At 44.5% G+C, this 15,419-nt stretch overlaps 1 protein-coding gene across 4 annotated transcripts in view; it reads right to left on the bottom strand.

Moving 5' to 3' along the window:
- ANKRD17 (ankyrin repeat domain 17) overlaps positions 1–11,768 on the bottom strand; it is a 96,109-nt gene extending 84,341 nt beyond the window's left edge. For 2 of the 4 annotated variants that reach the window (XM_049815330.1, XM_049815331.1), the window contains exon 1: positions 11,046–11,768. In XM_049815330.1, the coding sequence (XP_049671287.1) occupies positions 11,046–11,411 (366 nt within the window). In that variant the 5' untranslated portion in view covers positions 11,412–11,768. Of the gene's footprint in view, positions 1–10,104; positions 10,580–11,045 lie in introns of those variants that run through there. The other 2 variants (XM_049815334.1, XM_049815333.1) reach the window with 2 other exon arrangements.
- Positions 11,769–15,419: the final 3,651 nt, after the last annotated feature.

The raw sequence follows: 15,419 nt of genomic DNA, 5'->3' as shown, positions 1-15,419 counted from the left end.
TTGTGTTCTCTATATGGTTGTTCAGTTCTCATTTCATTTGAATTTACTTCGAAGTTCAAGACAGACTGGGGACCTCATAGCAGAACTCACAGCTTTTACTATCAGCATAGCTGAACCAGCTGCCAAATTTAAATACTTCTAGCTGAACACTGCTTGTTCGCTGGAGTTCAATACTCCCTGTTCCCCATTTCTTCTTTGTTGAGTCTTCAGAAATGATATCACAAGGTCAGTTTATGTCAAAGTACCGTAAGAAAGATACGACAATTAACTCCAAACTATTGATTGCCCTTCTGAATTCAAGATGCACTCACAGTAACAGCCCAGTTTTAGCCCAAGACTAACACTAAAAGCTTTCAAGACTCCAAAACCCAAAAATCTTCAGCAGTCTTCAACAGCATAGCTAGACAACGCTCATCACCCTGACAGCTGAGGCTGAGGTGCACTTTCAATCCAACATACATGCAGCACTGCCCTCCCATAGCAGAACCTCTCCCCCTCCACTGGCATTTAAATTAAATCATACACTCACAGCCTAAAGGAATTATTTTACTCTGACAAAATTTAATAAATGCATTGGAAATTCACAAAAAGTGGAGAAAAAAAAATTAAGTATGTCCCAGACCGCGTGCACTATTCTTCTGTTACAAAATCAATTGCTCAAGTTATTTCTATCAACAAGTAGTCCAACAGTTTGGAAAGACTACATACTCTGCAATACCCATCTCTGGATTACAACAAAAGCCACCACCAAAGACACCTGCCTTTCTTGAAGACATTTGTCCTTTTCTTTTTTCAGATGTAAAAAATATTATTTTTAAATTAAGTTCATTGACAATACTACTACTAACCTTATTTCAAGTCTAATTCACTCAAGCTAGCGCTTACTAGGTGGCACTGCTTCACACACTTCTTCAAAACCCGTAATGTTGATAGTTATTGTTGAAGGCAGAGATTTGCAACCTAACGAACGTTTTGGCCATACACTGACATAACTAAGCGATGCTGGGACCGAACAGCACACGACAGTTCCAAAGCACAGGAGGAATTAGCGTCTATATCAACTTTCGTAACAAACACTCCACTTGGCAGAGCCATTTCGTCAACACTCAGCTGAAGATTTGGGTATATGAAGTCCTACACAGATGAACAAGGCAACATCCTGAGCTGATACAACACCTCAGTTCCAGACTCAAAAGAAAAAACAAACAAACAACTCCACATATCTCTCTCCCCTTCCCGCTTTGTACCCACTTTTCCACCTTTCAGACAGATCACAGGCCAGTGACCTGCTACAGAGGTAGCTGCCGAAACATAAGCAGCGTAAATGCACAGCTGGGAACAGCTCAGAGGAAGAGATTCCCCCCTCTGGCAGAGGTAAGCTATTAGATCAACTCATCAGATTATGCCATCCCATATCCTAAATATTTTTGCAGAACCCAACTTTGGTGCACATATTAGCATGTTTCTAAAAACCCACCTCAACTCAAAGACACAAGTACATTTAGAGCAATGTTACACAGAAGCTGTGTAGAAGTATAAGCATTTCCCCCACACGCAGGCTTCAGGAAAGCCCTTTTTCAAAGTTTAGCACATAAAGTTTGCCACTATATTTATCACTGAGGAGATCCTTTATTGAGCTGATGCTTCACAAAAATACCAGCATGCTGTTATGCCAACTTTCACTTCTGTTAGCAACTGAGACGGACAGAAGGCATATGTTCATCTATCTAGCAGACTGTTACGTTGAAAGTGCTCTTTTTCTTTAAACCACCTTCGTTATTTGTATTATGATTACTGTGCTGATGACAATAATGCTTCGTGACTACTTTATGCTAGTCAGCGTACAAAGTGACTCCTTTGCTGCACCACACTAAATGACGCAAAAGCAGCGACATTGATACTCAAAAGTGCGGCAACATTTTAAGAAAATACCGCCTCGTTCCTCTCTTTCTCCCTATCCTTAATAGGCTGCTTTCAAGAACCTTAACAGATACCAGAGATAAAAAAAAGTCAGTGCTGATCTTATCTCAAGAAGCTTTCACGTTTTAAAGCGGCATGCAAGAATAAATTTCTGTGCAATTTATCTTTCCAGGACTGTGCCAGCCACTTTCAAATAGGAGATCCAAAGGAAGCGTCAGGATTTTTGCCCTTTAATACAAAAATTCTCACAGATCTGAACCTTTCTTAACAATTCAAGTCCTCGAATACAATTCAAGTGTTTCTTTGACTGGCATTTAAATGAATAGTTCCACCAAAAAAGGCAGTCCTCATCCCTCCTCCCTGCTTAAGTTCCTCGCTCTTTGCTGTGTCAGCACAAGCCCTTCTGTGACTGCCTGACAAACTGGATCAAGGAACTGATCAACTGTAAACATGCTTTTTCTGTTGCTGAGATTTTTTTCAACAAGATCATTACCCAAGTGGCTGGGAGGAGCAATGAATGCCTTTTTTTTTTTCCTTTTTGCCCTTTCAGCAGCAGCATGCTCACTGCAACCTTCCTACAAGCTCAATTCCCCTGACTTCAGTGGGATTAGTACCCACGCTGACACAGAGGCTGAACAACACTGAGCACTTGAGGAAAAAAAACCTAAGTCACATCATGACTTGAAATTTTAAACTTCATTAAAGCATTGTTCACCATTCTGTGGAGGAGAACAATTCACACCTGCAGAACAGCATAAAAAGGAAAATTCCACTGGCAAAGCATTTCAGGACAAGACTGAACAAAAGGAAAGAAATAGCTGAAGTTTTGAAACGGTAAAGTTCAAGGGCAGGAAAACATGTGAGTCACCAGATAACAGACAGACACAGGTGTACTAGGGACCACCAGTTTCTCCGTAAATGAAGTGTTTAGTTCTATTCTTGCGTGTGGGAAAAACTGGGAAGATAAAAACAACCTTCGTCCTCTTATCTCTGAATTACTCCCTGCCCTAGAGAGAGGTTTCAGATGTTCTCCTTCTGCTGAGGCTGTAATCCACAAAACAGTTCCTGCAAAGAAGGACAGACGTACAGGCTTAGAAACAAACATTCCTCTTTTATTAGGGCAAGGGGAAATGAACCTGAGCTTAAACATGAGGTAGCCTCCTTACCAGTAGGAAGAAGTCATATTACTGTGTGAAAGATGCCTTTAATTTTAATGTAAAAAAAAAAAAAAAAAAAAAGAATCCAGACACTTAACTTTTTGACTGTTTCAAGTTGAACTTGAGAATGGAGGCCAAAACCCCAAACTGATATTCTAAATAGCGACATTTCATCACACTTCTTAAGCCTCCAAACTTCTTTCTAGCTCTGCTTTCTAGCATCTGAACAGCTGCGTATTTGGACACGTTATCCATTTTTGATGATTAACACGACAAAGGCCCAAGATATTGGGGTGGGGCAGGGAAAAAAAATAAAAACAAAGTTTATTTCTGCTCATTTCCTAGAATACACCATTATACTCCTAAGACTTGAGGAGTCAGCTAAAATACAGCAGAGGGAAAACACCTGCACATCACACACCAGCCATTTGAATTTGTCAAAAACTGCTTTGGTTAGCTCAAACAAAATTATCCTAACTACAACATTCAGCCTAAAAGAAAACACTGGAAGCACAAAGATGTATTACAGGCATGCTTGGTTTCATGGCTCATTTTTAGCCTGGTATACAACTACTACCCAATGTGAAAATAAGGTGACACAACAGTTAAGTAATACCTCCACATGGCATTAGCTCTTCAGATAGTTACGAGCTTAGGATTACATATGGAGATGGGGGGGCGGGGGAAAATGTGGCTGAAAAACATCTGGAATACTGAGATAACCTCTCCGAGTACCGATTAACACAAAGCACTAACTGCTTAGTGAAAACAGAAAGGAAATGCTGCCCTTCGTTGGTCAAGCATGTATTTTTTTTCAAATATTCCTGTCAACACTGCACAATGACTGCATAGAGGTCACCAGAATTCACACACAAACACCAAGACATATTTACAATCACTGGTAAGGCTAACCACACGTTAAGGAAGACTTTTTTTTCCCCAAGTACACATTAGTTAAATGACCTTATCCAAACCACTTGCTAGCATTAAGTCCTTCCCCACCCACACAATTAGTATTCTTCCTCAAAACATCAAAAGTTTCTGACATGGCAAAGATGACCAGGATAGGTACTGAAGCTCTATAGATACAGCACATCTTCAAGATGTTGATTCAACTTGGTCACCTAAAATGCCACACCATTAAGAAACCAGAAGCACATCATCACTTCAGAAAAAGAGCAAAATGCGCACCAAGGCAGCCATGGATTCTGCCTCAAATCACCTAAAAAAATAGTATCAAATTTGTGTAATTTTTTTTAAAATCAAAGTTAAAATGGCTTGTTTCTCTAACCTCAGAAACAAAGTCTTCTTACTTATCATGCATCTGCACCATTGATTTTTTCAATTCCTAAATCCAATTTCCAAATCAGCTATAGCCTAAATAAGCACAAATAGTTTTGGTTTTAAAACACAGATAGAGGAAAAAAACCCCAAAAAACAGAAAAACAAAACCCACACATATATAGTCCCATTTGCCTTCAAAGTTGAAAGATGAGGAAATTGTCTCAGCTAAATCTCTTCCAGAGAAATAATGCTGTTTAAAGAATTAAATTACTACCTTAAAACACAGGTTGTTAGGCCCCAGCCTGCACACAGGAGTTGTGTTTATACTGACATTTCCTGGAGAAAGATCTGTGGAAGTAAATTTACATGGCACTACCAATGCCTAACCCCACCTTTTGCAGTGGTCATTTTATGCAGGGGGCTTCTTGTTAAACCCAGATATTCACTAATAACTTCAATTACATAGAGCAGACAAAAGAAATCTTCAAGTTTGTTTTATTTATTTTTTTTTATAAAATATGCACTAGGTCTAACCAGACACCATTTATCAGCTCTGCATACCTAGACTCTTTGCCATGCACATAAAGACCCTACTTAACCTTTGCTTACCACCTCAGCCAGTTAACAATACACTCAATTCTCCTAAGTAGCATATGAATTCTAGTAATGTAACTCCCTTAGATAAGGGGGCATATGCTAGTCATCATCCATAGGGCGATGCCAGTAATGATAGAAAAGGAGTTACACCAGGGAATGGCAAAGCTAGCCAAATCTTTATTCCAGTTTTCCAAACCGATTTTGCCGGAACCTAGTCTGGGGAATAATAAGGAAGGGATGTTTGTTAAACATTTTTGGCTAATGCTTCCTAGGGTCGGGTCAGCTACAGCAGATTTCATTATTGTGAAACTTGGTTGCAGGATTCACCTACCAACATCCCGATCGGCCCTGTTACTTCAGCGATTTTTTAGAAACATCCTTTCACACTTCCAGGCTGCCTCTAACACTACTCACCTTCAGAGACAATTAATGGATGCTAACTCTCAACAGTTATATTACATCATACTCACCCTATCCCTCACGCAAGATAAAACAAACCCGTCACCCATAGCACCAACCCCGTTAAAATATTTGCCCTAAGAGAGGGCTTTGTATTGGGACTACATAACATACAGGTAAGAACCGGTGTTTCTGAAGTGTCATGATAAGGTTCTTTCCGGAGATGGAAAAGAAGTCTGCTATGGACCCTGCTGGGGCTCACCTGTTTTTTGGGTCACATCAGGTGAACTGATGTAAGGTAACTATTGCTATGCCAAGCTACACATTGCAGTAACTCTACCGATAAGGAAAATGCCAAAATCACCTTAGGTCTTAAACAAGGTTGGTTTTTTCCCTAAGGAATTTCACCATTATTTCTTCTTTTGAAAGGAAGAAACAAAATGGTACAGGCAAGAAGCTGCCAAAGTAGACAGCAAGAAAAGAATTACAGCATAAACAATGCAGCAGAATACGAGACTGAACTGTACATCAGCATGTCGCACGCTAACAAGGACAGAGCCCAATTAGTTGCATGTTCAGTCACGTATTTGAAGACACAAGGGGATGAAAGTAATAGTAGTACAGAGAACGTATCATACAGCGGTCAAGCAAGACATACCAGCTCTTTAGCAGTGCTGCAGAATCCAAAGGCCTTACTCCAGGATTCTAATTAAGACAGTATGGATTAAAAAAAACATTTTTAAATAAATTCTGTGTTTCAGATCAACAGCTCACTTTAACACTTAAGCTGTTAAAGCCTTTTACAGATCTAAGTATTACAACCATGTGCCTGTGACGCTCTTGAAATCACACCTCTAAGTCCAAGTTGTCAGGTTAACACCTTATATCTGAAGCTAAAGAAGGTAAGAGTAGCTTCTTCTGCATGAACAAATTTTAGAAGACCGGTGGTGTTTTGGTTTTTTATTCAGTTCATCTTAGTAGTTCAGTTCAATTACTAATTCAATTGCAGCTGAAAAAACAAAAATGAACTTTTATTTACAGCAGCTATGAGGCCCAAGTAAAAACAAGAATGCTTAAGAAACAGCCAAAATACCTCAAAAAACATCCTTTGCGTGGGATAGCGCTTTCAGGTATAGCTAACATTACTGAGGATTACGTTTAGGAAAGCTGATTTGCACGTCATATGAGAATCCAGTAACATACCATACCAGTCAGAAAAAACGAAAGGAAGAACAGAAATAAGCACACACAAATCCAAGACTGATCTACATCTAATCATCACGAGACTTTTTGCTCACGGAGAAAACTGAACTTACAAACTCTTAAAATTGATACACTATTAGGAAAAGCAATTATAAACTTTGCTGCTAGCAGCAAACATCCTGTGAGTTCAAAGACTTGAAATAAGCTTGTAAACACTTTTTATTATACAATTAAGCCTTTCTGAGTTTAGTAAGAGAAGCCCTAATGCACTCTGGATATCAGATTTTTAAGTAGCAACTTGCTACTAGGACTTGCTCATTTTCTGCACTAGTTTGCTATTTATTGAAGACTAATGTTTAACAAATCAGTGCATACAAGAACACTTCCGAGAAATCTGCATATTTTTGTTATTCATTTGAGCCTCTTCAGAGGAACTGCTAAACCATGTTTTCACAAAAAAAAAAACCCAAACCTGTAAAGTTCCCAAATAATAATAATCCTCCCAAGTTTCACATTACAGGCCAGCTTTCATTTGTCTAACCTGCTCTTCCCCCAAACACACACTCTTTCTTTTTTTTTGACTCCTGTCCTGAAAAATCATTCCTTTAAGCAGCTCAGAAGACAGACCTTTGACTGGACCTAAGGCACAAATCTGACAGGCATTTTTCTTGGTATTTGTTTCACATATTTACATATCAATAATAAGCTATGCTAAATGGGGGGGCAGAAGGTACACTGTACAAAGCCCTGCTAAAAAGTTAAAGCAGCTTCCCATTAGGACACTGGCCCAACACTACAGTCTTCTTCAATGACACTCCTCACACAATTCCGATTGAGAACAGAGATGCACCTTCATCTCATCCTTAAACATCTAATATGTCAACCAGTTAAGTTTTCCCTATGTGTCACTGCACCTATCCAGTTTTTGCCTGAAAGCACGCTCTCTGTGAGTTACCACCCGATCAAAGTGGCACTGCAGTCCTATTAAACAACAGTACAGCTTAAGAGACTACCTCTACAAAACCTGAAACATTTCACTTGTTGTATGTGACAGTTCATAAACTGAGGCAAGAATTCTGCCGGGAAGCATGCGAGCTGACCTCCAGTATGTAACTTCTACTGTCATTTTTCTCATACCTTAAGATTCTTCTTCCTGTGTACCAAAAAGAGTTGCCTTTTTTTTTTTTTTCTTAACTGGTAGTTAAGGAAAAGGCAATTGGCCATTTACAGACAATACCGGACCATGCTACCTAGAATCCCGGGGTTTTTAGCAAGCAGCCATTTGCTACAATTTCAACAAGCAACTTTGGAGGTTGCCATTAATATTGTAGTAGGAGCTCATTAAGTTGTTGGTATGAAATTTCAACTTAACTTCTCCCAAAACTCTACCCAGCACCTATGCTTCCACATCAAGATCTAGTGGAGTTTAGAAACAGACTGAGATGGAGACACCTGATTAAAACTTTTTATTCCATTCCATCAGCTCAGCAACAACTAAGCCAAACAATACCTTTCCACTCATGGTGTTTTTGTGATTCAGCATCTGCCAGGTTTCCGACTGAAACTCCTTTGACTTGTTGCTACTGTACTCCTGATTTTTAGAAGCTGCCTCATCAGTAGTCGAATCTAGAAGCACTTTGCTTCAGAGATTAGAGAAGTCTTAATGTATTAAGCATGGGAAGGGCAAAAAATAGCCTAAGACAAACTGCCTTAAATTTACAGACATAATGAAATGAACGGCTGGGAGGGAAAACCATCTTATGCAGTGTTTCCACAACAGTTTCCATTTACAGCAAAACCATAAATGTAGATTTCTTTGTGTTTTTCATTTTATGTGCCTTCCAGACTGCTAGTGGTCAGAAGACCACAATCCAACTGCTGAAAGCCACACAAGCTATGCACATCCCAAGTAAGTCTGAACTAAAAGAAAAAAAAATTAAAGCCCAAACAAATAAAAATGCCACAGTAGAAACCAACTTTTTTTTTTTTTTTTTAAAAAAGCTTCTAAAAGCCAAAATTAAACCTCAGGTTGCTTTCAGACAAGAAAAACTCCCTTTCACTGAGAACACTCATAACACATTTCTTCCCCAGGAGCTGCTGGGAACTACTCTGAAGTTAGATCCTGTGCTCCATTAGTCAGGCCATCCTCACGTTCAAATTCCTAAAAACTGTGATTTCAGCTGTGCATATTCTACAAGCTCTATCATTTCATCCTGAAGTCACTGGGAGAAAGACTAGAACAGTTTTTTGCAAGCACCCTGAATGATCAAGAAAGAATTATATGAAGCTGGTAGATGACAAAACATATGCTATCCTTAACTTCATAAACTCAATATTATTAACTTGTTTATCACTTACTTGCCTCTGCTTAATATTTAATTCCAGACCACCCAGACTGGGAAAGCCTTCACTTACTATGAATAAGATAAAAAAACGGCACAGAAGCTTCCAGATGCCAAAAATGCCTTCCCAGCTATCGGTATCTACAGCACGTGTCATTCTGTCAAAAAAAGAAAAATGAAGTATTCTTCTGCTGCTTCATGATAGTTTAATGATCTTTTTTCTCTCTCTACAGGTCTCAAAGCATATTAAATAGGTACCTATGGCTATGTAAGGGACAACACGCAAGCACAGGCTCACCTCACCTAAAAATACGTATATTACTCAGTTGCCTCTGCTTTTCTCGTCATGCCACACAAAGCAACATCTGAAAGCTATCAGTATAAGGAGCCATTTGGAAGAGCGGCTATGGACCACAAAATAAGTCTGCCTACAATTTTGCCAGTAAGTCTCACTTTATGTGAATTGTGTCGAAGGCTGCTGTCATATACAACTTATCCCAACGCTTAACTATCAACCGATACATCTGCTAAGTCATTAGGGGGCCTTCATCCCTTCACCACACACCACCATAGCAAAACTCCAGGGACTCTGTTCAAGAGAGTAAGAGAGTTCTTCAAGTATCTGTAAGACAGCTTAGATAGCACAGTTCGGCACGTAACCACAGCTGCCTATCTTACAAGTTTTGTACTTCAAAAACTTCTACCTATGTGATGACACGTGCTTTCCTAAAAATAAACACTACAGAAACAAAATACCAGGCATAATTACTTGTTAATTGAGACACACTCATTGTGTGCTATTTGTCTCACACAAGTTGGATAAAATGCTTCTTGAATCAACTTCTGCAGAAATAAACTGCAGAGTGCTTCTTAACCGTGGAAAAAACCTATCACCATCTTAGCCCAGCCCTTCCTAAAACATATCGGATTCTTCCTTCCCTTTCTTCCTGCTTGTTTTAATTTCTAAAACAAAAGTAGATCTACCACTTAAAAGCCAAACCGCTTAGGAACGGAGTTCAAAGAAAACCTTACAACCTTGACGTGGACCTTTTTGAGGACGCTATTCAAAAAAAAGCGGAAGTGAATGTTCAGCTTAGAAAGTTACAGAATCAAAACTCCTCAGCAAAGCAGCTCTCTGTGACTATGTATGCAAATAAGAAAGGGGCTTCAAGACCTGCTCAGCCTTTTCCAGCGATACCTACCTGAGAAACCTAACGTTAAACGAGAGCAAGTCAATAACCCTTGCTGGTGCTCGTTTCGGCGGTGCGTCGAAAGGGCGGCTGCCGTCAGGTTCAGAGAACGCGCCAGAGGAGAGCGGAACGCCCAGGGCTCTAAGCCAGCCTTCCCTTCGGCCACGCGTTCACCTGCTTTTTCTTCAGGAGGATCTATTCCCGCGACTGGGAGCGCAAACAGCTTCCTATCAGACCTCGGGCCTATCTCCAAAACCCCGCTCCCAGCCCCGTTCCCACCGGTACGCTCTCCCGCATGGCACACGCGCCGACGTCGAGCGACGCCGCGACGTTTCTCGGGCCTTTCCCTTCAGCAGCGCCACGATAAAAAAAAAAAAACCAACAACAAACCAAACCACCAAAAAAACCCACCACACGTGCCCAAAACCACAGAACCAAGGACCCACCGCCGCCTGACCCTCCCGGCGACCCTCCGACCCCCGGGTCCCTTCCACGCCTCCCACCCGGGACACACCGACAGCCCCACACACACACTTCCCCACACAGAAGCCAGCGGGGAGTGGGTGGGAGGACTGGCGACCGCTCCCGCCGCCTTCACTGAGGCGGGAGGTGCGCGGAGCCCCCCACCAGGCCCGGCCGCGGCTCCCTGCCGTGCCCCGGCGGGAGGGCGGGCGGAGAGGCCCCGCTCCGGTGCCGGTGCCGACCCTGGTCCGGTCCCGCCCCACCACGAGGCCGTCCCCGGGTGGCGCGGTGCTGCCCCCTTCCTGCCTCTGCGGCGGGGGAGGCGGGAGCGGGCAGGAATTATGAAACCGGAGCAGTAGGGCAACCCTGCGGGGCCGGCCCCTCCGCGGGCATCGCCGTCCCACACTCCCCCTCCACGGCCACGACCAGGCGGAGCAACCCCGTCCCCACAGCCTCCCCCCCCCCCCCCCCCGCCATCCCCCCGGGGGTACCTCAGAAACCTCTTCTTCGTCCTCTTCCTCCTCGTCTTCCTCCTCCTCCTCCTCCTCGCTGCCGTTGTTGCTGCTCTCGCTGCCGCCGCCGCCGCTCTCGCTGCTGCTGGCCGGCCGGCCCGCCCGCCCGCTCCGCTTCGCCTTCGTCGGCGCCGCCTTCTTCTTCAGCAGCAGGTCGCACACCCGCACCAAACCCCGCGGTGCCGCCGCCGCTGCCGCCGCCCCGGGCGGGCACGACGGCGGTGAGGTACCGGCGCCGCCGTTCAACCCCTCCGGGGGACCGGGCCCCGCCGTGGCGCTCCCGGCGTCGCCGCCGTCACCTCCTCCCTCCGCCGCCGCCACCACCGAGCCGGCCGCCTTCTCCATGGCTGCCGATCCGCCTCGCTCAGCGCCGGCGCCCGGTGAGGAGAAGGAAGAAGGAGGAGGAGGAGGCACCCGGGGCCGCCGCCGCTGTCTCGGTCACCTCTAGCGCCGGCGCCGCACCACTTCTCGCGATACTTCTCGCCGCCGCCGCCTTCGGCGGCAGCAGCAACCGCGGCGGGCGCCGCTCCCGCCGCCTCCGCCCCGCGCTCGCCCGCCCGCCCCTTCCTTCCTTCCTTTCCTTCCTTCCTTCCTTCCTTCCTTCCTTCCTTCCCTGCCTCCCTCCTTTTCTCCCTCCCTCCGCCGCCCCGGTTCAGCACGGCCTCGACCCGGCGCCGCGCTCCCCCGCCGCTCCCCGCTCCACCGGTGGCAGCCTCCTTGGCGGCGTCCCCCCCCCCCCCCCCGTCTCCTCCTCCTCCTTCTCCTCCTCCTCCTCCTCCACCGTTCCGTGCGTGCTTCAGTCACGGCCCCGGCGCCGGAACCGCCGGCGACGTCATCACCGTCCGCGGCGGCGCTCGGAGGCGGCTTCCCTCCTCCCCGCCCGCTCTCGGACTGGGGATGGCGGCCATCTCCTCATCCCCACCCCGCCGGGCTAGCTGCTCTGTGGAACGGAGGGCAGGGGGAAAAGTCGGGGAAGGGGGAGGTCTGGGGATCGCCGTCGGAGAGAGAAGGTGGTTGGGCAGGGCGGCTGCTAGGCGGCCGCTCTGTACCGGCCGAGTTGCTGCGTCAAACGAAATGGCAGGAGAGGGGTAAGAGGAGGGGAGGGGAGGGGGGTTCCTTGTCAAGCAACACTTTTCGGGGGGGGGGCGGGTCGGCCGTGCGGGTGCAGGGGACGCCGTGGGCGGGAAATCTCCTCAGGAAACGGCCAAGGCGCGAGTAAGGCCTCAGCGCGGCCCCACCGTGAAACCACGACAAACCCCATTTCCAACCGCTGGCGATGGTCTTCCGTACGGTGCGTCCTCCCCGGATGCCCTGGGCTTCAAAGGCAACCTCCTCAGCTCTGCTCTAAAAGGACGTCAGTGGAGGACCACCAAAAAAAGTAAGAAGCATCAGGCTACCTCTGTCACTTTGACCACGCACTTTAATTATCTCCTTTTAACTGTGTCACCATATCCCATTTCCTCCTTCAGGCGCCCCCCCAGCTCAGACTTCCATCCCCAAGATGTACTTGGGACAGTCATACTCAACTTTTTGTGTGGAAAAAACGTCGCCTGCATTGATGCCGGTCAGGTCCTGCAGTAACAAAAGGCTTGTGGCAGTTAAATATAAGCAACCATCGAATGTTTGCTGAAAGAATGGGTTTTTTTTGTATTATTATTATTTTCCTCTTCCTTTAGACCTAATGGAAATCAACCACAGAAACACATGACTGCAAAGATCGGTAATGGCTCTCATGCGCTGGTACGGTGCGGCTGTTTTGGAATTGGCGTTCCAAACCACCAGTGTCTATTCCAGTTACGTTTTAGGGAAATGCAAAGAGCTTGTCGTTACTTGATTACTTTACCCTTAAATGCTGTCTTTTGTCATCATTGAATAATGTTGGAAAGCACCCGTCACATCTGCACCACCTCTGAAATGAAACACTGCTTTTAAAAAAAATTCTCAAAGAAATAACACTGGTCACAAAAGCAAGTCTGCACAGTTTCCCCCCAAATCTTCATGTTCCTGACATCCCCCCAAAACCTACCTCTTGTCACATGCCTTTATATGTCCTTAATAAAAGGACTGCATTACTGGTAACAGCACCACCATTAAGTTACATCATTTCTAAGTCATCTGGCTATAACTGTCGTTCTTAACCTCTAGTGTTCAGATGCGAGGAATAAACTGAACGTTCCAGTCACCTACCTACTACTTCCTGGAATGACTGCACAAAAATCTCAAAAATGGCACAAAATCCGTGACGGCAGACCAGTGAGAATAATGCTTTTGTCCTCTTGTGGCAAATGCGTTGATTTTTACTGATTTATGTAGAGATAACAAGCACAAATTAAGCATTTCTTAATTGTTGCGATCACAACAAGCAGAAAACAGAATTGCAAGTGAATATAGGTAACCTCGGCCTTACCACCTGAGATTCATGGTGTGGGTATGAAAAGGATGTCACTTTTTTCAAGTGATAGGCCTGGAAAAGTGACCTAGTCTTCATCGTTTGATCCAAGAGGTGACTGACTTTAAACAAAAGATCTCTTAGATTTCTTTGGCTGTACAAGCAGCCAGGCAGAGGAACAGATTGTCCGAATGCACCAAATTCACCCACTTGGATTCAGGAAGGGCGGTTGCAGGACTGGATTTTGCCCTTTGAGCTGTTAGCAAGGAGTTGCCCTCTCTGTCCCTTTCCAGTGCAGCGTGAGGTTGGGAAATGGCATCGAAGGGTCGGTCTGCTGCTGAGCTGATCGAGGCCAAGCGGGGCTGCGGTAACACTCAGTTCAGTTGTGTTACAAATCTGCATTTTAATACTGGGCTACAACATTTGCACGTTACTTCAAGAGTCCATTTAAGTTGTTAGGCTTTGAAAGGGTATTTTGCACCATCCAGTTCAGTTTCTTGCTAATGAAAGCAACCGTGTTATTTTATGACTCTGTGTTGTATTCTCAAGCCCTGAATCAGATGGGAGTAGTTACAAAACACTACTTTTGTTGGCACAGGCAGCATGGACTATCTGAGACTATTCGTTCAGTTTCTTTTATGATGGTGACCTCTGCTCTGATCAAAGAGTTGCTCCTTCTAATCTTGCACTGTAGAGGAAGTAGTTTTTCTCCATTTTTGTAATGTACAGTTTATACCTGCTCTCCCTGCCACCCTTACTAGTTTGAGCCTTTTGTGAGTTCAACAGCAATAAAAGCACTTGTGGTCTTTAGAGAAGCTCAGTGTCGGATTCATTGGGCTTATAAGCTTTGTTTTTGTCACAGGCAAAAGCTGCTAACAAAAGTCAACTATCAGTCCTGTGATGGTCTGAGCAAGAGAACGCCTTGGGAAGGAGTGAAACTTCTCCGGGTTGCATAACAGCACTTTATATTTTAGAAAACCAAAATAAAACATTCTCATAGGTACCATGATAATCATCAAGATGGGCTTATAATGAGAGACTAAATAATTGAGACCATTTTTTTGTATCCCAGTTTCCATATGGGTGCATGACCCAAAGCTGTGTTTCCTGTTCATAGGGCTGCTAGGTAATGGATTATATAGCAATGGAAAGTCGGTATAGGCCCTAATCGGGGAAGTAATACCTAACATACATTTCCTTTTGTGAGCCTGTAAGGTTGATTAACTCTGGACATTTGGGTTTGTTGGTGGCATAAAGCTGCAGGAAATCTTGAGAAAAATAATAATCCTTCGTTATGCCTTTGATCTGTGACTTCTACTTCAGTATTTACTCATTTCCCTTCTGGTTCTTGATCCCTCCACCAAACACTCAATATAAATATTGGGAAAACCTGAGGTTTGAACTCAGCGAATGCCTTCAGGCACAGCCTCGTGTATGCCAGATTCTTTAAAAAGTTGTGTGGGACAACTCACTTGTTTAAACCTATGCTGTGGTGTAATTATCTGTATGGATCTGCTTTCAGTTTCATTTATAATTGCTGGAAGCAGTATCATCATCAAAGTCAGTAAGCAGGGATATTGAGTTTTGTTTGGAATTATAACTAATACAGGAACCGAAAAAGTTATTCCTGGTTTGAGTTTTAGTAACTCCTCCAGCACACAGACACACAAACACACAGACACGTGCATAACATGCAAGTTTTCACACCCCGCAAGTCTGTGACTTTTGCCTCCACCTGCCCTCCTGCCCTGATTTTACATGTGCACCCTCTCCCTCCAGGTTTGTACAGGTGCCAGCTAACTCAGCCCACCTGTGCTCGGTGCCATGCCATCCAGCAGTCCTAAACACCCTCTGTTCACACTCAGCTCTTATTTCTAGGAGCTCCTGAATGACAATCCTGAAATTATCACTTGAGGACTGGAGAGAAAAAAGGGTGAAAGAAGGTGTCTCATTCTTGATGTGCA

This window comes from Accipiter gentilis, chromosome 12 (assembly GCF_929443795.1).
Source record: "Accipiter gentilis chromosome 12, bAccGen1.1, whole genome shotgun sequence".
Taxonomy (NCBI): domain Eukaryota; kingdom Metazoa; phylum Chordata; class Aves; order Accipitriformes; family Accipitridae; genus Astur; species Astur gentilis.
This window is presented reverse-complemented; position numbering and strand designations above follow the sequence as displayed.